This window comes from Euleptes europaea, chromosome 1, assembly GCF_029931775.1.
Source record: "Euleptes europaea isolate rEulEur1 chromosome 1, rEulEur1.hap1, whole genome shotgun sequence".
NCBI classification, from domain to species: domain Eukaryota; kingdom Metazoa; phylum Chordata; class Lepidosauria; order Squamata; family Sphaerodactylidae; genus Euleptes; species Euleptes europaea.
In genome coordinates this window covers 15,277,241-15,300,635 of record NC_079312.1, presented here as the reverse complement: position 1 = coordinate 15,300,635, position 23,395 = coordinate 15,277,241, and the positions used below count along the sequence as shown (strand labels likewise).

Genomic DNA, 23,395 nt, shown 5'->3' with positions numbered 1-23,395 from the left:
GCCAAACTCAGAACGAAGAGTAACGCCAGCAACACATCGAGGGGCATTTAGGAGTTTTCGTAAGAACTGAAGCAGTGGACGATCTATAGATTCATTGATGACTGTAATCCAGATGGCAACACCAAAGAGGATAATTGGGGTAATTTTCAGGTTAAAAACCTGAATAGCCCCTGGAATATATTTGCCACCTTTGGTGTGAAAAAAATTGACAATAGCACCAACCCCAGGTTTAATTTTGTTGGACACTGCTTTTTGATGGGCATTCCAATTTAGGTTATGGGAAAACAGAATGCCAAGGTAAACAAACTCCTTGACTTGGAGAGGAGGTCTGTCAGGGTGAAAGAGAAGGTGGACTCTTGAGGGGATGAACTGCCTCCTTTCACCTACCTGCCCCCATATTGAAAGGATGGAAGAATCGTTGCTGGGCATCAGCCCTTGAGGGCCTTTCAGAATCCTCCCCATGAGAGGCACAGACTAGATTGGGAATCCCATTTCTCTACATGGATTTCCCTACCTGCTTTCCAGATTTCCCTCATTTTCAAGGTGCTACAAATTGTGTATTTGAGCCATGTTTTTCTTTCTTTAAAGTTGCCTTTGTGGAATGGCATACATAAACATACATGAAGCTATGCTATACTGAATCAGACCCTCAGTCCATCAAAGTCAGTATTGTCTACTCAGACCAGCAGTGGCTCTCCAGGGTCTCAGGTGGAGGTCTTTCACATCACCGACTTGCCTGGTCCCTTTAACTGGAGATGCAGAGGATTGAACCTGGGACCTTCTGCATGCCAAGCAGATGCTCGACCACTGAGCCACGGCCCCTCCGCAAAGCTCCCTTTGTCAAATCTGACTCTCAAAAGCTACTAGCCTGGAAATTTTGTTGGTCTTTATAGGGCCACAGGACTCAAGTCTCGCTCCTCAACTGCAGACTAACATGCCTGCCCTCCTGAAACTTATGCCAGCACAACCATAAGGCAATTCTCCAGCACAAGCCTGGCTCAAATTAATGTTAATTACTTGATTAATTAATACTCACATGACAATGGGTGGGAGAGGAGGATTTAGAGTTTCAAAGGCTCAATATCAGTCAACAAATCATATACCTTTTTTCTTAACCTCTGCTCTGCTATTAAATGACCTAAATGGCTTCTGTAAACTAGCATAAACGTGTGTCAATCTTGAGAATGTAATGAGAACTGCAGTTACTCAGGGGATTAAATGCACTCTGAATGTTTCTTGCTATTTCTCCTGCTGTTATACAAATGATGATCACTAATTTTAAAGTGTGCTTTGTCTTTGGAGGGAGCAGACAGAATAATGGACGGGGGCGTGGGGGTGGAGTGAGATGCAAATATTCAGGCTCTGGTTTGATTCTTTCTGGACCTAATAACACAATACGGTTCCTTCAAGGGTGTTGTGAGAACTGAAGTCTAAAGCTGTCAGGCGTTGTACACAATGAGCAGGATGATGAACAAAAGAAACAACTGTAGTCCCTACCAACCTTTGGAAAAGAGATGGGAGCCAGCATGGTGTAGTGGTTAAAAGCGGTGGTTTGTAGCAGTGGACTCTGATCTGGAGAAATGGGTTTGATTCCCACTCCTCCACATGAGCGGCAGACCTCTTCGGGTGAACCCAGTTGTTTTCCCCACTCCTACATACGAAGCCAGCTGGGTGACCTTGGGCTAATCACAGCTCTCTTAAGAGCTCTCTCAGCCCCACCTACCTCACAGGGGGGAGGGGAGGGAAGGGGAAGGCAGTATATAAATGCAGAAGACCAGCCTGCCCTGGTGCTTCTGTTCTAGTTGTTCACACATAATTTGTGTTTAATGTTTGGGAAAAGAACTGGAACGACGTGCCTGTCACTCACAAGCCTCCTCTTCAACTTGGTCTTCCGCCTCCCCGTCTGTCACTCGGATGCACACTTCTGGGCAGGAGGAGGTTGTCTCCTGAGTACATTTTAGAGGAAATTCAGACAGAAGGAAGGCAGATGTTTGCAGGTCGGATGCTGGCTTAGCTCTGTTTTTCTCCCTTCTGTGTAGGGTCCGTTATTGGCTGTTTTAAATTAATACTTTTTCAAACAGCATTGATGGTGTATCACAACATATCAGTCCTTTACCAAAGCTTTCAGTAAAGTTGCAGAACCGGTTTTTGGAGAGGTATCTCCTGGATATTAGATGTATGTCAGGGCAGCAAAGTTTCTTTCAAACCAGTTCTGCCTCATTGAAAAGTTATGTCTGCTTTTAAAAAATGTTATTCTTTGGTGCTGACAAATTTGCAAGCATCCGAATAGTGTTTTCAACGCTCTGCAAAATATATGTGAGGCAAGGAAACCCTTTCTTGATGCCGAAGGACGTTTGTTGCTTGGTTGAGTTCCATAAAATAAGCATTCTTCTGCCAAAGTTGATTATTGAGGCATCTGTTTTTCCAGCCCAGGCTAGGTCATGCTTGAGGTTTGATAGCTTTGTGATGGTAACTCTAGTGCAGAAAGGCTTCCAATTGGTAATATTGCAGCTCTTTTCAAACTGGCTTAGTTTTTGCAGAGCTGTCAATAAGTTGCTTCCACAGGAGCAGGGAGGGGACAGGAATTCAAATACAAGGATATTCCTGTAATTTCTAGCTTGATCCTGGCCATCTTCTCACAGGTTATTAGCCCTGAGTTTAACCGTTGTGGGAACTGATTCCCCCCTCCTGCTTCATCACCACATTTGTACACCTGCTGGGGTTTCCCAAATGTTCTCTGATCTTTCTTAAACCTGGTTTGCAGGAAAGCCTGGATGGCTATGTGGGTGGGAACATCTAGATTTCCCCACCTATGTGGCAGCCATTTTCCTGACCCTTGTGGTGATCATTTACTTCCCTCACCTCTGGGGAGATTTTTAGTTTTTTTTTAAATAGGCAATTGTATTATCATTATATAGATATATAACATTTTACCAATACGTGTACCTGGTTCTCTGAATTCCCAGCCTTCATTAAAGAATAAGTCTCTAGACCTTTCTGTTGTGACAATATACAGGGAAAGGCATCACTAGAATGAGATGGAGGGGGGTGGGGGCTGAAAAACTTGTACAGCTGTAGTGGTCCATGCAAACAAGAGCAAAATCAATTCATTATTTATTATTTAAATTGGCACAAAATGTTGTGTAAGCTTTCAAGCACTGCAGAGGTCTTCATCAGGCTGGATGTTGCAACCTTTTAAAAGACAGAAGGGTAGAAGGCAGGTTGTTCAGGCTGAGGTGTGAAGGTCTGATCTCACAGGCGTCCTCTGAGGGGTGCAGGCAGGACATCACCTCCACTTTATTGCTGACGTAACGTTACCTTACAGGACATTCCCTGAGAAGCTGCATTCAGTCCAATCTTTGTTCTTTCACTGGAATATAGAAACCACCCCAAGTCCTGCCAAAATGGTCCCAAATGCCAATTGAGAAACGCAGCTGAAAGCAATGGGAGCCCCCTTCCAGTCTCTGTGTTGTGTTCAGGGTCAATTAAAGCCAAATTCAGTGGTATTCCCTGTTTTGAGATGTGTTCAACCCATTCTGTGCCTCTGCTCATTTTTCATGTGATTTGGGTTTGTATGTAAATACTCATGATTTCTTAGGGGGCGGGGAATCCTGTGACTGAAATATCCATGATTCTCTTCTCTCTCGAGGCTCTCTGCTTGGGACAGGATTTGGGAAGAAATGGGTTGGGTTACTGTGGGTTTTTATTGTGGATTTTACCTGCCTTTTCCTGAAGCACACAGGAAGACTTAGGATTGCCAGGTCCCTCTTTGCCAATTATGGGAGGTTTTGGGGGCGTGGTGTGAGGAGGGTGGGGTTTGGGGAGGGGCTTCAGTGCCATAGAGTCCAATTGCCGAAGCTGCCATTTTCTCCAGGGGAACTGATCTCTATCTGCTGGGGATCAGTTGTAATAGCAGGAAATCTCCAGCTACTACCTGGAAGTTGGCAACCCAAGAAAGATTGATCTGCCTTTTAGCAGGTCAGGAGGAGGCAGGAGAGAGTCTGTGAATCCAGGAGGGGTTTTTGAAGAGGTGGGAGCAGGAGGAGGACGCAGAACAGGGCAGAGGGGGAGAAATCTCCTGGCTGAAGATGCTTCTCGTCTCCTTGTTTTTCCCCCCAACAGCAAATGTGACTCTGGATCCAGACACGGCCCATCCCCTACTCGTCCTGTCCGAGGATCGGGAAAGCCTGAGATGTGGAGAAATACATCAAGATCTGCCTGACAATCCTGAGAGATTTTCCACATATGGTGCTGTGCTGGGCCGTGAGGGATTCACAGCTGGCCGCCATTTCTGGGAAGTCCTTGTGGGAAGTGAGGAAACCTGGCTTGTGGGGGTGGCCAGAAAGTCTGTGAGGAGGAAGGGAGACGTCACCTTTAGTCATGAGGAAGGGTTCTGGGCTGTGGGGAAGTGGTGTGGGTGCTACAGGGCTGCCTTAAAAGGCATAAACCCTCCCCAGAGAACTTCCGGTGCTGAGCTGGGCTGAGTGCTTCGTCTTCCCAGGGGCTCCTGGGGAGTATCCAAGTTTGCGTGTTATTTGGGGTGTTTTATTGCACCCCAACCCAGCCCTTGCAAGTGGGCTGAGAGGCAGGAATTCCCTGCAGCCATATATGCGGTTTGACCTCCTGAATACTCTGAGGTGGCTTTAATAAGCCCCCCGGAGTTTCAGACGCTTGGTCCCGTGGGCACGAAGGGATTGAAATCGCCAGCACGCAACTTCGGCTTCAGACTCTACCCTCCAGCACCCTATAAACATCATAAGGACTACATTAAGATTAAAGCCTCACCTCCGGGCGCCCAAGTGAGTAGATAAGAATCCTTCGTCTTTCACTGGCGTTATCGAATAACAGGGGGTTGAAGAAAATATTCCTGGTAACCGTTTCTCTCCCTTAATTGAACTGGATGATTTTGCTGTATGAGATCCATCAGATAAAGCAGCAGGAGCCTTATCAGACTGATCAACTTAAATTAAAACAACGAGCTTGAATGATTGATGTAAGATCTGCCAATCCGACGCGTTCTTAAAGGAAGGGGAGGGAGGAACTTTTGAGAAGTTACATGAGGGAAAAAAAAGTCCTCCAGCCACGTGTACAACAAAGAGGATCCTTTGACCGGAAGACTCTGTGCTTTACCTCTCCACTGCTCTACAAATCAACAGGAAGAAGGTCGTAAGACCGGAAATTCGTCTTACTCGTGTTACACCAAAACCACTCCTGAAGGTAATAACCATAGAGAAGAGACGATAGAAGGTCTACGATGAGGTAATCCCTGGAATACTTCCTGGCTCAGCCGATCTAGAGCGTCTGGTAAAACTCGTTGGTATTTTTAATTTTAAAAAGTTTTTTTTAAGTTTAAATACTTATTTTTTCAACCCAAAAAAGATATTAAGTTGGACAATAAACTATTCTCTATTAACTACATGCTGGACTCCTGCTAGATGACCATCAAATTTTTAATTAAGTTACATACTCTGGAGCCTCTCCCTGATCTGGCTACATAGCCCTGCTCTTATGAAATCAAAGGGAATTTTACAGAATTCAACCATGGGAAAAAAAATACAGGACATGTTTGCTAAACATTCTGAGGCGACAATTAAACAATTAAAACAGATTTCTACACAGATGGCTCAATTGATTTCAGTGATGATGACTCTTGACCAATCATCACTGGTATGTAATCAGAAGTTGAATCTGGTTACAGAAGACATAAAAGTCTTGAAAATTCAAATGATGACTACAAATATGGACATACAAGCAATGGATTCTTCTGCCCAAAAAGTCACGGAAGAATATAAGGTTATAAAGAAGAAGACAGAAGTTCAAGAAAGTAACCAGCCGGCGACAAAGAGATCAGACATACAAGAAATGGACTTTTCATTTAAAAAAGTCATGGAAGGACGTGTGGATACAAGGAAGAAGAGAGCAGATCAAGGAACACAGATTGAAGCCACGATGGAGATGAAGCCCAGAAAGAATTATTTTTGGATATGCACCTTGCCTGAGGAAATGAGAGAAAACAAAGAAATCTTGTTCCCATACTTGACTGACTTATTTCAGTTACAGAAGGAAGTATTAGACCATGGTTAAAGGATTGACTTAAATATGATTGCTGGATTGGAAGGCTTTGACAGTGTGGATGGGTGGCATGGCTATTTTAAATTTATGTTAAATGGAAAGGGACAAAGGTTTCAGAATAAAGGGATTAAATCATTTTAACGCTAGAACTGGTGGAGTTGGAGAAACTGGGGAAAAGGGGAGTATTGAAGGAATCATTGTGATAATGTACAAGATCTGGGAATAATGGAAGGCTACTTTTTATTTTGATCCAGAATGTAAAACTTCACAAAACATGAAACTTTAAAATGAAATTAATGCTAGGATCAGTATATGTTAACGAAGGCTAATAATACTTTATTAAGAGGTAGATGGAGGTGACGGGGAAGTTGTCATACTTTTTTATGTTTAATGGTAATTAAGACAACAATCAATATAATTGCGATTGTGATATTATTTTTACGCTGTTGTCAAAACTATGGAGAATTTATAGTTTTAAAAAATCAATAAAAATTTATAAAAAAAAAAAAAAAAAAAAGGCATAAACCCTCCCCTGACCGGGGAGCCAAAGAGGATCAGAGTCTGCCTGAACTACGCTGGGGGCCGAGTGGCCTTTTTGGATGCTGACCAAGGATCCCCGATTTACGAGTTCTCCAGAGCCGCCTTCCGTGGAGAGACCCTCCTGCCCTTCTTTTGGGTGTTTGAAAAAGGCCACCTCAAACTTTCTTCTTAAGACCCTTCTCTTCACACCAGGAGCACCAAATGAGGCCTCTCCGGGCTCCCAGATCCCAAAACCGACTGGAGTAAAAAGGGAGACATTTTCCCTCCATTCCCTTTTTAAAATTTGTATCTCATTTCTTAAAGCAACAGTGACACATTTCAGTTCATAAAGTTTCCAACAAACTGGGTGCTTCTACTTTGTTCTCACCACAACCCTGCGAGGGAAGTTGGGCCAAGAGCGACTGAGCTTCATTGCTGGGGTTGCCAACTGTGGCCTGGGAAATTCCTGGAGGTTTGGGGTGCAGAGGTGGGGAGGGTGGGGTTTGGGCAGGAGAGGGACCTGAGGGGGGCATAATGCCATGGAGTCCATCTTCTGAAGCAGCCGGTCTCTCCAGGGGAGCCAGTTTCCGTCATCTGCACCTGTAATTCACCTGGAGGCTGGCAACCCTATAGCTGAGTAGGAATTTGAACCCAGGCCTCATCAGTTCAAGTCTACCACACTGCACTTCAAAGCACTCAGTGTTTACAATCATACTAATGTGTCATCTACACTTCAGGAAGATCTGGGGATAAAGGGACTAAACGAGGCTTAGGGGGGGGCATCATCCCACCCCCGCATGCCCTGCTGGCCACTGAACAGCCGCCCTGTCAATCTAATGCACCACCACCTTTACCTGCCTGATTCACGTGGTGGTGAGGGGGGATATGGTGGCTCCCCTCCCTCCCCTGCCTGCCCCCTCCCACTTGCAGTGCTGCTGCCTCCACCTGCCTGGTTTAGGGGTCCCATGGCATAGGGGCAAAAGCGGCTCCCTTTCCTCCTCCTCCCTGCCTGCCTGCCCACAGAGCTGGGCGGTGGGGGTGGTGGCAGCTGCAACTCCACCCACCTACCTGCCAGGCTCACGTAGTGGTGGCAAGAGTGGGTGAGGGTGGCAGACCTTCTCCTCTTCCCCTGCCTGCCTGGCTCACGTCACCACTGCTCCTTCTCCAAACTGACAACCGAGATCTCATAACGTATTTCACAAGATCTCCGTGTTTTTCTGAAAATGTTAAATTTGTAATTTTTTTCTTTTTGGGATTTTTTTGCAATCCTGGGATGTTTCTGTGGGCTGGTAGGAGTCCTTCTCCTAAGTGTACCTGGCCCCACTTTCTGGGGTATGTGATACACACGGGTGCCAGATTCAGAATGAGATATATGATCCTGTCCCACCTCCAAAGAAGAGGGGGGACAGCGGGAATCCAGGGTCCCTCCTTTTCCCCAACCGCTGGAGGGAAGGGAGAGGAGGAGCTGGAGATGCCCACAAAGACGCCCCTCACTTCCATCGTTGACTAGAGATTTGTTGTACTCACAATGTTTAACGGTAGTTTAAATACTGAATGAGCAGTTCCACCTCCTGTCGGAAGACGTATGCAATATCTGATGGAGCAACAAAAAGTGCAATCGTCCTTTTTGTGAACTGTACCCAAAATCAGATTTATGCAAGTGTCCCTTTCCTACAGGAGCAACTCTGAAAAACATACCCCCCTTTTTTCCTACTGAAAATAGCGTTAGTAATTTCTCTGCAATTATTCCTTCCATGCAGTCCTAGATTTGGCTTATTACAGAGGGACTTCATGTATACCCTGCCTTTCTCCCCAGCGTGGACCAAACGTGGCTGACATCGCTGTCCAGTCCTCCATTTTATCCTCACAATAAGTGTCCTGTGAATTGGAGGAGGCTGAGTGTGTGTGTGTGTGTGTGTGACTTCCGTCAGCCTCCAAGTATCAGAGGCAGAATGAGAATTTGAACCTGGGTCTCTTAGATCCTAGACCTGCTTTAACCACTACAAAATACTGGCTCTGAACCTTCAAGGACTTTCTTTACCCCCCTCATCTTGTCTCTGCTGCCTTTCTCCCAAAGGTGAACCCACAGCAGTTTATATCACCCCCCTGCCTTCCATTTTATCCTCACAACAACCACAGTCCTGAGAAGGAGGTTAGGGTGAGGGTGTGTGACTGGCCCAATGCCAAGAAACAAGCTTCCATGGTGGGGTTAGGATTGGAACCCGGGTCTCACAGATTCTAAGACCCTAACTACTATACCACACAGGCTCTGATAGGTGAAGGAAGTTAACCCCTCTTTGTTTTGTAAAGGAAGGGATATTTCCCACCATCCCTGTCTATGCTGCTTCCCACCTTCCTGGCTTCTCATGGTTAAACCTTTGATTCCATTGCAAAGACCAGAGTCTCTGGACCTAATCTGGGCCAGGATTTTCCGATTCCCTTCATTTTGGGCTCTACAAGTCCCATCAAAATCCAGAAGCTGGTGACCAGTTCTGAGGCCCCCGGATTTATTTTCTGATGGACCGATGCAGAGAGGTTTGAAGGGCAGGACTGAAGAGTTTCTGTGGCGTCTGGGAGCAGAAAGGAAGTTAATGGAGGGGTCAAAGGAGAAACGTCCCTTGTTCAGAATGAAGAGAGAGGTGGGGGATTTTGGCAGTGGAGAGCCGATAGGAGGGAGGTGGCTTGAGGGGGACATTGAAAGACCAGAGCGAGAGCAGAGCAGGTTGCAAGGAGAGAGGTGACCACAGCAGGACCCAAACTTTGGGGGAAGGGGAAATGCCGGGGGGTTTGTAATGTGAAGGAAGGAGCCTGGCAAGAAGTTGAAGATGGGGAAAGCAAAGGAGAGAGAAGAGGCAAAGATGAAGCCAAGGCCTCGTCCTCCCTCAACATGGACGGATGAGGATGTTGCCATTGAACGTGGAGGGGGTGGAATGAGGGCTGTGGGCTGACACCAATATGGGCAGGACTCTTCAGCATTCTGGCTTTTATTTTTGTCTAAATTTACACTGAATTCCTGCTCATGTGCAATTTCCTTGCCTTGATGCTCTGGGGAGGCCTTTCGTCCACCTACTAATGGAGGCCTTTTTAAAAAGTTGGTACCAGATCAACATAGTTTAAAAAAAATTAAAATATTTATATCCCCTGCCTACTGCAACAATGTACTTGTTCCCAGATTTATTTTTAAAAGCAACTCTCTAGCCCTTTTTCACTGTGGGTAGCCGTGTTAGTCTGTCTGCAGTAGTAGAAAAGGGCAAGAGTCCAGTAGCACCTTAAAGACTAACAAAAATATTTCCTGGTAGGGTAGAGCTTTTGTGAGCCACAGCTACCAGAAAATACTACCAGGTGCTACTGGACTCTTGCCCTTTTTGTTTCAGTTATAAAGAGCAATGTGCAGCCAGTCCCATTCCCCTTCTAATTCTGCAATGAAAACAGCTAGAGAGTTAGTTTAAAAAAAACAGGAAAGAAATCTGTGAACTAGCCATTGTCACTATAGGTCATTCTAATGGAGAGTTATTTTTTAAAATTATGGCTAGGCATCTCAAATGCTGGCAGTGGCCTGATCTTCTTTGGACCATAATTTTAATGATTTCCCTGATTTCATTTTTTAAAAGTAGTCCTTCTCATGCCAGAGTTATAAGGCTCAATATGCAGCCAATACTGTTCCTCTTATAACTCCACAATGAAAAGAGCAACAGTGAGTTTTTAAAATCTGTGAACTAGTCTTTGCCATAATAGGTCATTGCAATGGTGCGTCAACAATTTTTAAAAAAATTATAGCTAGACAGGTCAAAAGCTGGAATTAGCCTGGTCTTCTCTGGACCTTTGAGAGGTCACTCCCCTATGTTACAGAACAAACCAAACAAACCCACGGAAGACAGTTTTGCCTGTCACAAGGGGATGGTTCAGTCTAGTTTCCTCCCTGACAGGCTCTTTTTGTGAGTGCCGGGAGTTTAATGTACAGCAGTGGTTGTCAACCAGCAGGCTGTGCATCTCGGTTGAGACAGAACTAGTCTAGGAGGGATTTGGGGTTTTCAGAACAATTATTCCTTTTCAATTGCTAATGAAATAATTATTTCTGTTGTTTTCTAAAGCTATAGCAATAAAGGAATATTAATGTAATATTAATGTCCTTATAACCTACCATAAACAAGCAATTGTAATAAACAAAATGCCTGCAAGTGCAAACATATAAATGTCTTTCTCAAAAAAGATGTTTTTTAAAAAATTCCGTCCTGGTGGGGCCCAGGTTCTTTGATAAGAGCCATTGGTGGGACCAAAGGTAGGAAAAGTTGAGGCTCAGTGATTTACAGGGAAGTATTCAGAGACAGGCAACAGCGTTACCAGCAGGCTGTCCAGGAAAAGCTCTTCCACTGCTGAATGAATGAACTTATGAATAGACTTATTGCTGAGTCACTGACACAGGACAGCAACACCAGGTACTTGGTATTATTATTTTATTTACATTATTTTATGGTTCGCCAGTTTCACTGAGAGTCAAGGCAGATGACAAAGTGTAAAAACCAATGCAATGGACAGGATGAGAATCCTAAGAACCAATGTAATTAACATTTTGTTTTTGGCATTGGCAACCCCATAGGCTTTCAAGGCAAGGGATGTTCAGAGATGGTTTGCCATTGCCTGCCTCTGGGTCAAGTCCCTGGTACTCTTTCAGAGGTCTCCCATCCAAACATACTTGCCAAGGTCGAGGCTGAGAGTGTGTGACTGGCCCAAGGTCACCCAGCAAGTTTCCAGGGCAGAGTGGGGGTTCAAACTTAGGTTCCCCTGACCCGAGTCTGACACCTTAACCGTCTCTCCATGTAATCCTAGGACTGCAGAGTCTATTTAAACAATGCAGAAGAGGGTATTAGGGTGAAGCCCACCTGTTCACCCACTCCAAGTTCAATATGGGCAGGTCCCTGCTTTGCACAGCTCCTCCTCCTCCAAGGTCAGAAGGGTGGATACCTGCCTGTGTGGAAGGCTTAGATTGTGTACGTGCAACTAAAAGACTGGCTATACCAGAAAAGTAGCAGCTCAAGGGGCCAGGTAATAATCTCAGCCCTTTCTTTGCTGTGCTGCTTTTCTGTCTGCGTGGACTTTTCTTGAAGAGGGGGGAGCTTTCGGAAACTGGACTCACCCTCTCTCACTGTCTGGAGTGGTGCAGCCCATCCTGCCCCCTCTTGCGGATCTGGCGTCCGCATCCAGATGCCGGTTTGCAGGGGAAACGCGTGTGCTGCTGCTGCTGCGGGAACCACTCTGGCGTAGACAAGGGCAGAGAGGCGGAGTTGCACCCAAACGATTGGACCTTTTCTTCCCTCTTTTTATTTATTTATTTTTTTAGTCAGCTCCGTGGGGGAAACTGGAGAGTTTCTGCCACTCCCCCCCCCCCAGTAAGAGGGGTCGGGGATTTGCACCTGGGTGTTGATTTGGAAATGGGCAGATGATGCACGAGGTTGCTCCCCTCGGCAAGCCCGTCCTGCTGCGCCTCTCTGCTTCCTTCCAACTTTCCCAGGGCGATGGTCTGCTGCTTGGGGAAATCTTCCCAGGCTCGTTTCCCGTAGAGTCGCTGGAGGAGACCCCGCCCCCCGATCTCCCCACCCCCAGCCCGGCAGGGAAATCTTCTCGCTAGTCTCAGGGTGCCCGGCTTGTGCAACAGACCATCCTGTGCCACCAGGTGGGCGTGCACGCCACTGGTTGGATGCCAGCCTCCTTGCCCGCACGGGGGGGGGGCGTTCATCTGGGGCAGCTGCCTGCTGGGGGCTTGGTCGGCTAATTTTTAAGTTGATAACTTTGTATGGCCCGCGAATTATGTTATAAATATCCAAATGGCCCTTGGCAGAAAAAAGGTTCCCCACCCTTGCCGTGGAGTCCAAGCTCTGAAGCAGCCATTGTCCCCACTTGGGAGCCTCTTTTGGGGTTGGGGAGTGTCGCGCACAGCTTGTCTGGACTTCAGGAGTTTACCTGGTAGCAACTTCACACCACGCAGTTCTGCTATGTACAGTTTATTTACAATATCTACACAGAGTCCTTTGGCTGTTAACATTCACAGCTCTGAGCATCAAAGCATATATATTTCAGGCAATAGGTAACTTACATTCACTATACAGACTTATATACACATTCATGACCAATCACAGTTCACCTGAGATGAGTCATTCTGGAAATCCCCATTCCTGGCTGTACAAACTGGATCAGACCAGCCTCATCACATGACTTAGCTGTCACTCTGATCAGTATGATCTGTTTAGCAAACTGCAGACTAGGCATAACTTTGACATATGTTGACACGCCTCCCTAGTCAAACGTTTGTTAAACACAGCCATTTCCTTAAGTATTGAAACCTTTCAGTATTCAAACATTTCAGTCTCCTGGCTTAGTGCACACCAACCATTCTCATTTCTGGAGACTTGCACCCCTAGGTAATTCTTAATTGGGCCTAGATGTTTCCTGTCCAACCACCTGCGTAAGTCCCCTTGCAACTAATCTTGCCTTATATTTAACATTCCCATTTGGCAAGGTTTTGAGTCTGTACAACCAACGGCAACTCAGAGTTTTCTTATCTGCTGACAATTCAGATAAGGAAAATACTTCATTTGACACCAATGAGTTATATTCCGCCTCCATGGCTTGCAGCCAGGCATTTCTCTCTTCTGAGGCTAGACTTAACACATCATTGTAATCAGTTGGAACTTTCACAAACACATGGTTAGCAGTTACACCATACCTTTGAGGTGGAATACCTTTTGTAGATCTAGAGGACACTCTTGGTACTGCTCTCTGATCTGCACTTTGCACACTCTCAGAGTCTGCATGTATTGGTGACTGCACCTCCTGTTTCACCTCTGGCATATTTTCAGAATTATCATCCATAGGTAACATTACTGTGGATGGTAATTGGTTTGCATGTATCTTAGGCCAATTAGCATCCTCACAGAATGTAGCTGAACGACTGAAACTTAATGCATTTTGGTTATTTACAAAACGGTAAGATTTCATTCCTGTCTGATACCCCAGGAATGTCAACTTTTTTGCTCTTTCACCACCTTTCCTACGTTGTTTCAGTGGTATATTAACCCATGCTTTACTGCCAAATATCCTGATATGATCCAAACTGGGATCTTTCCCATACAAAGCCTTGTATGGAATGTTATTTGTGGCACTTGTCCAAATTCTATTCGATATATAAGAAGCATTTTTTGCCGCTTCAGCCCAGAACATTTTTGGCAATCCAGCATCAAGTAGCATTGATTTTATCATTGTTTGCAGTACTCCTCCCTTTCTCTCTGCAACACCATTTTCTTGACTCATAGATACATTAGCAATTCTATGTTCAATACCTTGAGTCTTAAACCAATGAGCCATTTCACCAGACATGTACTCGCCCCCAAAATCACTTTGGAACTTACAAATTTTATGCCCCAATTGCCTTTGCACATTGTTAGCCCACATCTTTATAGTATCACACACCTCTGACTTCTTTGCTATGGGATACACCCATGTGAACCTTGTGGCATCATCTATCAAAAGAAGAAGATATTTTCTTTTAGATATACTGTCTGGGAAAGGGCCTACCAGATCACTATGTACAAGATATAGAGGGGTTTTTGTTACTCTGTCACTCCTTGGTGCAACTGGGTGTGCCTTAGATTTACTTTGCTTGCATACATCACAATCCAGATATGTTTTGCACCCTTCAACCTTCTCTTTGCCCAGCAGGGCAAGAGTTTTATTCAAGGTACCCCAGCCCACATGGCCGAGTTTTCTATGTAGCAAATGTATACACTTATGGTGTGGGCTTTTATTTAACACTGTTTGTGCTTTACCTGCCATGTTCTCTAGCACATACACATTATCTTTCAATTTCCCCACTGCCATAATTTTATCACCTTTGAGAATATTACAGCACTTATTTCTGAAAGTTACACTGAATCCTGCAGAATCTAGTGCACTTATACTTAATAAGTTTTTCTCAAGAGAGGGTATACATAGCACATCATTGAATGTATGGTTTAAACTTCCAAACATTACACTTCCTTCACAGGAAACAGTTGCAGAACGTCCATCTGCCAAACTTACATGACCTAACGCCGATTGATGTGAGTTCATTAGTAGTCTTTCCTCCCTCACAAATATTTGTGAAGCTCCTGAGTCAATTATCCAAGAGTCATTCAGGGAGTCTGGACTTGCTCTCACCAGCGTAGCTTGCTGTTTGGTCACAACTTGAGTCCTTTTTCCTTCTTTGTATTTCCTTGCAGCAGGGCAAAATCTTTGAATGTGTCCCTCTTTCCCACATCTGAAACATCTGACACGTAACGCCACAGGTATAGGCTTACTTGCTTCACAGCTGAGGCTTGTATCCTTCCTTATCTCTTGCTTGGCACAGCTCCCGGTCTGGCCGGCTGCCAACTCCCGTTGCATATATCTCGTCTCCTCTGATAATAACCTCCCTGTGAGGTATTGCAGAGATAACGTTGCTGCATCCACAGATTCAAGGGCTGAGATAAGTGGATCGAAACGCTCCGTCAGGGAACTTAAAATTATAAACACCTGGTCCTGGTCAGAAATCTGTTTTCCCCTCTGAGCCAGCAGTTGAAAATACGTGGCTAAGGTATTCAAATGAGCTCTGACACTCTCATTTGGCTCCATAGTCTTTCTATAAATCCTTCTCATCAGGGAAATAAGGGATCCAGCCGTGTCTTGCACATATACAGCCTTGAGGCTATTCCAGGCATCTTTAGCTGACCCCTGTCCTGCCACATGCACCAACTGGTCATCAGCAACACTTAATATCAACGTGGCCAATGCCTTCTGGTCTTTTAAACTTTCCTCAGGCGTGGGAGCTTGTGGGGGAGAATCCACATACGTCCACAATGACTCACGCTTAAGATAATGCTCCATTCGCAGAGACCACACGGCATAGTTATCTGCGGTCAGTTTATCAATCAGCAGGGCAGAAACAGCTTGCGCCATTATATCTTCTCTCACCGGCAGTAGCTGATTATCTTCCCCTGGTTCCTCCTCCGACTCTTTGTCAGAAACAACTGAACCGTCTGCAGACTGTACATCAAGGTCCTCAGCGTCGCTGGCCTCTGTAGACATCCAAACCGCTCACAGCAGCAACTCACGGCAGTAGCTCACCAACTCCAATAGAACCTCCAGCTCTCAGCGCAGTCTATCTGGGCCGATAACCCTGTCGCGCACAGCTTGTCTGGACTTCAGGAGTTTACCTGGTAGCAACTTCACACCACGCAGTTCTGCTATGTACAGTTTATTTACAATATCTACACAGAGTCCTTTGGCTGTTAACATTCACAGCTCTGAGCATCAAAGTGCTTCGCCAGCATATATATTTCAGGCAATAGGTAACTTACATTCACTATACAGACTTATATACACATTCATGACCAATCACAGTTCACCTGAGATGAGTCATTCTGGAAATCCCCATTCCTGGCTGTACAAACTGGATCAGACCAGCCTCATCACATGACTTAGCTGTCACTCTGATCAGTATGATCTGTTTAGCAAACTGCAGACTAGGCATAACTTTGACATATGTTGACAGGGAGAGGGAAGGATTTGTGCACAGTCCAGATACAGTTACTGCCGGTTTCCCAGCCCCGCTGTCTGCCCACTCTGACCCCACAGAAGTATGAGTGGAAGGGAATCGCTCTTCCTGTCTGCTTCTGCCCGCTCTGACCATCAGCTGGTCAGTGGGCAACCCGGTTAATTGGCGGGGAATTGCCACCACAACCGGGCAGTTGGGAACCCTATCTGCAGAACAGTTGTAATTCGGGGAGATCTCCAGCGCCCACCTGGAGGCAGTGGCAACCCTATAGCTGAGTAGGAATTTGAACCCAGGCCCTCATCAGTTCAAGTCCACCACACTGCACTTCAACACACTGGCTGTCAGTGTTTGCAATCATACTAATGTGTCATCTACACTTCAGAAAGATCTGGTGATAAAGGGGGGCCATGAGACTTGTGAGGGGGCATCATCCCATCCCCACTTGCCCTGTTGGCCACTGAACAGCCACCCTGTCAATCTAATGTGCCACCATGTCGTCCTGCCTGATTCACGCGGTGGTGAGGAGGAAATGGTGGCTCCCCTTCCCTCCCTCCCCTGCCTGCCCTTCCCACTTGCAGTGCCGCTGCCTCCACCTGCCTGATTTATGGGGCCATGGCATAGGGGCAGAACGGCTCCCTTTCCTCCTCCTCCCTACCTGCCCATGATGCCGGGGATGGGGGGTGGTGCCAGCTGCAACTCTACCACCCACCTGCCAGGCTCACGTGGTTGCAAGGGTGGGTGAGGGTGGCAGGCGTGGATCTCTGTAAAGCCCCCACCGCCCACGTCCATGGGACTCCTGGCAAGGCGGGCGGAGGGGGGTTTAGTTTAGATCCATGCTGCCAGGCTTTCTGTCAGCAGTTTGCTTTTGAATAAGTAGATCCCTGTAAGATCTAAATACAATCCTCCTATGATTAACCTATTGTGAAAGCCAACCTGGAAATAACATACTCACATACTCATAAATATTACAAGCAGATATAACAAATATTGTCGAAGGCTTTCACGGTCAGAGTTCATTGGTTTTTGTAGGTTATTTGGGCTGTGTAACCGTGGTCTTGGAATTTTCTTTCCTGACGTTTTGCCAGCAGCTGTGGCAGGCATCTTCAGAGGAGTAACACTGAAGGAGTAACACTGAAGGAGACACTGTCCTTCAGTGTTACTCCTCTGAAGATGCCTGCCACAGCTGCTGGCGAAACGTTAGGAAAGAAAATTCCAAGACCACGGTCACACAACCCGGATAACCTACAAGAACCAAAGATATAACAAATATTTAACAAATATTCAAAAGCAAACTGCGGACAGCAAGAAGGGATCAATGACAGATGAAGCTTTTGGCAAGAATGGGACTTTATACAGTATCCGGAACAACCGTCTCAAATGATCTGTGGATTTCTTTTCTCCTTTGGGTGTCACCCATCTGATCGTAGTGGTGATCTCCGGCTGCTGATATCCTCCCGCGGGATTTTGGGCATCCTACTGGACTTCTCTTTCATTTCTATACCTCATGGTGGGGGTTGGGGTTGTTGTTTCTTTGTATAATTAAGTGATTTAGATTTCATAGTAAGTTATAGGTTAGATATGGTAGTTGAATGCACAGATGTGGTTGTCAACCAGCAGGCTGTGCAGCTCTGGTGAGATGCAGAACTTGTCTAGGTGGGATCTGGGGTTTTCAGAACAACTACTGCTTTTCAGTTGCTAATGGAATAATTATTTCTGTTGTATTCTAAAGCCATAGCAATAAAGCCATATAACTGCAATTTTCATGTCCTTAAAACTTACCATAAGCAGTGTCATAAACAGAATGCCTGCAAGTACAGACACATAAATGTCTTTCTCAGAAAAGGTGTTTTAAAAAAAATCCATCCTGGTGGGACCCAGGTTCTTTCATAAGAGTAGCTAGTGGGGCCAAAGGAAGGAAAGGTTGAGACACACTCAGCTACAGGAAAGTATGCAGAGACAGGCAATGGCCTTACCTGCAGGCTGCCCAGGAAAAGCTCTTCCACTACTGAATGAATAAACGCGTGATTAGACCTGTTGCTGAGTCACTGAGGCAGGACAGCAACACTAGGTACTTAGTATTATTTTATTTAACGGTCCACCTTTCTCACTGAGACTCAAGGCAGATTACACAGTGGAAACCAATGCAATTGACAGGATGAGGATCGTAACAAGCCATAGAATTTTTTAAAAAACTTTTTGCCTTTGGCAAACCCACAGGGTTTTCCAGACGAGAGATGTTCAGAAGTGGTTTGCCATTTCCTGCCTCTGCATCATGCCCCTGGTATTCCTTGGTGGTCTCCCATCCAAACTCTTGCCAGGCTCAATGCTGAGAGTGCGTGCCTGGCCCAAGGTCACCCAGCAAGTTTCCATGGCAGAGTGGGGATTCGGACCTGGGTTTTCCAGATCCCAGTCCAGCACCTTAACCACCACACCATGCCGTCTCTCCATGTAATCCTAGGACTTCAGAAATCTCAAACACAGTATAAATATTAAACTTGGCAATGTAATCAATGCAGAAAAGGGTATGAGGGTGAAGCTGGCCTATCTACCCACTCCCAGGTCAACATGGGCGGGTCCCTGCTTTGCATAACTCCTCCTCCTCTAAAGACTGGTTGTACCACGCGCACGCACATGCTCTCTCTCCCAGTAGAAAACTAGCAGCTCAAGGAGGACGGCAACATTCTCAGCCCTTTGTGGCTGTGTTGCTGCTTAATTGTTTTCGGTTTCTGTTGTGGGAACAACTCTCGTGTAGAAAAGGGCAAAGACCTTGTTCCTTTATGATTACTATTATTTTAAAAAAATCAGCTTCACGGGGGAAATTGGAGAGTTTCTGCCATTCGCCCCCCCCCCCCCAGTAAGAGGGATGGGGAGGATCTGCGCCTGGCTGTTGTTTTGCAAAGGGGCGGATGATGCACGAGGTTGCTCCCCTCGGTAAACCCGCCCGTCGCGCCCCTCCGCTTCTTTCCAACTTTCCCAGCACGATTTCCTTCTGCTTGGGGAATCTTTCCAGGCTCGTTTCGCGGAGAGTCGCTGGAGGAGACCCCCGGACCTGCGCCCCCCCCCCCCCAGCTCGGCAGGGACGCCCCGCGTGGAAGTCCTCTGGGCGGCGAAGGGAAACGTCTCCCCCCGCCCCAAAGGGGTTTGTAAATGCCCGCTAAAGGAGTGCAAGGGAGCCCGGCCCCTTCCCCAGCAACCCCCCCCCCCATTGCCTTGCCGTTGAGTGCGCAGCAGAGGGGAGTCCTTTGCAGGGAGGGAAACTGCCCCGTCGCTGCTTTGGCAAGCGGGGAAACGAAACTGAAACTCTTCTTCTCTCTCCCCCCTAGGCAGAGGCAGCCATGGCGTGGGAGGGGCCCCTGCAGGAGCTCTGCGAGGAAGCCTCTTGCTCCGTCTGCCTGGACTATTTCAGGGATCCCGTCATGATTGCGGAGTGCGGCCACAACTTCTGCCGCGCCTGCCTGACCGGGAGCTGGGGGGCATCTAGGGCAGAGGCTTCTTGCCCCCAGTGCAGAGGGCGAGCGCAGGAGGGGAGCCTCCGGCCCAACCAGCAGCTGGCCAACTTGGTGGGGCTAATCCAGCAACTGAGTCCACGGGAGAAAAAAGCGGCAGATGTGACGGGGGGAGAGGGGAAGGGGGGCGCCTGCGAGAAGCACCAGGAGCCCCTGAAGTTTGTCTGCAAGGAGGACGAAGCCCCCCTCTGCGTGGTCTGCCGCAGATGCAAGGAGCACCAAGATCACCAGGTGATCCCTCTGGAGGAGCCTGCGGGAGGGAAAAAGGTAAGAAGTCTCTGAGGATCTTGCTGGGGATGAGGCGGGATCTCTACTTGGCTTCTCTGTAGGTTCTGTCCAGTGAAAAGAGTCCCAGCTGGAATGTCAATAATGGTAGGTACTAAACCAATTAGATTTTATGCCCCAGTTGCCTGACAGTCAACCAGGAGCTGGTCAGCCTTTAGCTGTCCCCATCAGGTCGAGCTGAGTTGGAAAGAGGATCCTGGGCTGGGCAGATCCGTCCTCCTGTCTGACCTGGCCGGGTTCTTACTGTGCTCCGTTTCACCAGGAAAGGAGACTTTTCTTGCACCTTGGTGTGTGTGTGTGTTAAGTGCCATCAAGTCGCTTCCGACTCATGGCGACCCCATGAATGAAAGTCCTCCAAAATGTCCTATCTTTGACAGCCCTGCTCAGATCCTGCAAATTGAAGGCTGTGGCTTCCTTTATTGAGTCAATCCATCTCTTGTTGGGTCTTCCTCTTTTCCTGCTGCCCTCAACTTTTCCTTGCATGACTGTCTTTTCCAGTGACTCTTGTCTCATTACGTGACCAAAGTACGAAAGCCTCAGTTTAGTCATTTTAGCTTCTAGGGTCAGTTCAGGCTTGATTTGATCTGATTGGTTTTTTGGGCAGTCCACGGTATCCGTAACTCTCTTCTCCAACACCACATTTCAAAGGAATCTATTTTCTTCCTATTAGCTTTCTTCACTGTCCAGCTTTCACACCCATACATAGTAATAGGGAATACGATGGCATGAATTAATCTAGTCTTGGTGGCCAGTGACACATCCTTACAATTAAGAATCTTTTCTAGCTCCTTAATGGCTGCCCTTCCCAGTCTCAATCTCCTTCTGATTTCTTGGCTGCAGTCTCCCTTTTGGTTGATGGTGGAGCCAAGGAATAGAAAGTCTTGAACAATTTCAATTTCCTTATTGTCAACCTTAAAGTTGTGTAATTCTCCTGTAGTCATTACTTTTGTTTTCTTGATGTTCAGCTGTAGTCCTGCTTTGGCACTTTCTCTTTTAACTTTCAGCAGTAGTCGTTTCAAATCTTCACTATTTTCTGCCAATAATGTAGTGTCATCAGCATATCTCAAATTATTAATGTTCCTCCCTCCAATTTTCACCCCACCTTCATCTAAAACTAATCCTACTTTCCTAATTACCATATATACTCACGTATAAGCCGAGTTTTTCAGCCCCAAAAATGGGCTGAAAAAGCCGGCCTCGGCTTATACGCGGGTCAATACGGAGGGAGGAGGGAGGGGGGAAACTTACCGCCATCGCCGCCGCCGCCGGGCCCGTGCCGCTTCCTGCCACCGGGAGCGGCCTGGGGCAGCCTCCTGCAGCTGCACGATGGCTGCCCAAGGCCCCCCACCGCCCCCCACCGCCATTTTTCCCGGGCGGGAGGGGCCTTGGGCAGCCTCCTGCAGCTGCAGGATGGCTGCCCAAGGCCCGCCCACCGCCGCCATTTTTTTCGGGCGGGAGGGGCCTTGGGCAGCCTCCTGCAGTTGCAGGAAGGCTGCTCCGGGTCCCCCTGGGCCTCGCCGCCGCTTCCTCCCACCGGGAGCGGCCTGGGGCAGCCTCCTGCAGCCGCAGGAAGGCTGCCCAGGCCCCGCCGGGCCGCGCCGCTGCCGGACCCTCGCCGCTGGAGAGCCCTGTCAGGTAAGCCTGCGGGGGGGGGGAGGGGTTATAAGCCGACCCTCGGCTTATACGCGGGTGCCTAATTTTTCCCCATTTTGGGGGAGAAATTAGGCACCTCGGTTTATACGCGGGTCGGCTTATACATGGGTATATACGGTATATGTTCTGCATATGGATTGAAGAGATACGGAGATAAAATACATCCTTGTCTGACACCTTTGCCAATTGGAAACCATTCCGTTTGTCTACATTCTGTTTTAATTGTGGCCTCTTGTCCAGAGTACAGGTTCCGCATTAAAACGATCAGATGTAGTGGCACACCCATTTCCTTTAAAACCAGCCATAGCTTTTCATGATCCACACAGTCAAAAGCTTTGCTGTAATCTATGAAACATAAGCTGATTTTCTTCTGAAATTCTCTCGTATGCTCCAGTAACCAGCGTATATTTGCAATATGATCTCTAGTGCCTCTTCCTTTGGTGCCTGGCTCAAAATGTCCCTTTGGGTCGAAGCAGCCTTGAGTGTTGGGGGCCTCTTTTCCTGCTGTTTGTTTATAACGTCAATGTGATGTTTTGATTCCTCTGTTCAGCTGCAGGTTGGCTGCCAAAGGAGTTGGTGGTAACAAGACTAATTCAAACGTCATGTCCTCCTTCGAAGCCCTGCCATCTGTAGGGAGTGGAGTTTGATGGTTGAGGAGGGGCTCTCAGCCTTCAGCCACCCACGGACATGATCCATTTCCTCTCAGTAATATCTCCCATCCGTCCCTTACAGTGGGGATGCTGTTGCCGCTCCTGTATTGAGATCTAGCAGCGTGGCCAGTCCAAGAGTTGTCCCTGCCTAAGGGGGAATATCCAGAGCAGGGGTTCCCAACCTTTTTGCGCCTGTAAGCACCTTTGGGATTCTGACACAACGTGGTGGGCAGAGCCACCCAGAAAATGGATGCCACACCTTCTGTTCAGTCACATCATAAAAATTCTTGAGCTGTGGTGGAAGCTGCTGCCTAAGCAATGTTTTTAAAAATTTGCACAATCAATCAGCTTTTGAATGGCCTATCAGAAGTCCTCCTGGGCAAAAGCTCCACCCACTTTCTAAAAACACTTGGGAGGCACCAGGAAAGGTGTTGATCAGCTCAGTGGTGCCCACAACACCCTGCTGGGGACTCCTGGTCCAGAGGATGTGGTTCCCCCCACCAGCCCTCTTGGATTCCAATACCATGCAACAGTAATTGTGAATCTGGAATGAGGTGGGGAGCCCTGTAGGAACAGAGAAAAATGTGACTGCATCACATGGCAAAGTTGTCTGGATCAGGGCTGATCCACCTCAGCTCCAAGAACCATTATTAGTACCGGGACAAAAATGTTGAAATAGTTTCAAAAGCGTCTTCAGAGCATTCCCCACGGCCGCTCACGATGGCCAAAACTCTTTACAGGATGTTGCCTGTTGATCTGTTGGCAGATTCATTCGGGAGGCCTGTGAGATTCTTTCTTGAGAGTTTGAAAAGGGGAGTTGGGAGGAATGCAAAATCTGGACTTGAGATGGGAGGTATTTTTGTGTGGCTCCGCCTGCTCTGGCAACCATGTTGGTTTGGCTCCGCCTCCTGTGGCAGCCATTTTGGGGTGGTACTCACTACCCTCTCTCAAAATTTTAAAGGTACCCACAGGCTTTAAAAGGTTGGGGGACCCCTGGAGTAAATCGCTTTCATTGAAAACAACATGGGTATGTTTTGAAAATTATTTGGACCCAGATGTTCCATTTTCTTAATTTTGGGGGTCCTCCTTCTGTAGCAGCCCTAGATGCTATCTGAAATCTCATTGCTAGAGGAGAGGGGAGCCAC

The 23,395-nt window shown here is 47.1% G+C and overlaps 1 protein-coding gene across 1 annotated transcript in view; it reads left to right on the top strand.

Annotated features, from left to right (window-relative positions):
• LOC130493940 (uncharacterized) overlaps positions 1-23,395 on the top strand; it is a 68,430-nt gene that overhangs the window by 27,210 nt on the left and 17,825 nt on the right. The window contains exons 9-11 of the mRNA XM_056867570.1: positions 4,123-4,440; positions 6,591-6,775; positions 19,480-19,910. Coding sequence (XP_056723548.1) covers positions 4,123-4,440; positions 6,591-6,775; positions 19,480-19,910 — 934 coding nt within the window. The remainder of the gene's footprint in view (positions 1-4,122; positions 4,441-6,590; positions 6,776-19,479; positions 19,911-23,395) is intronic.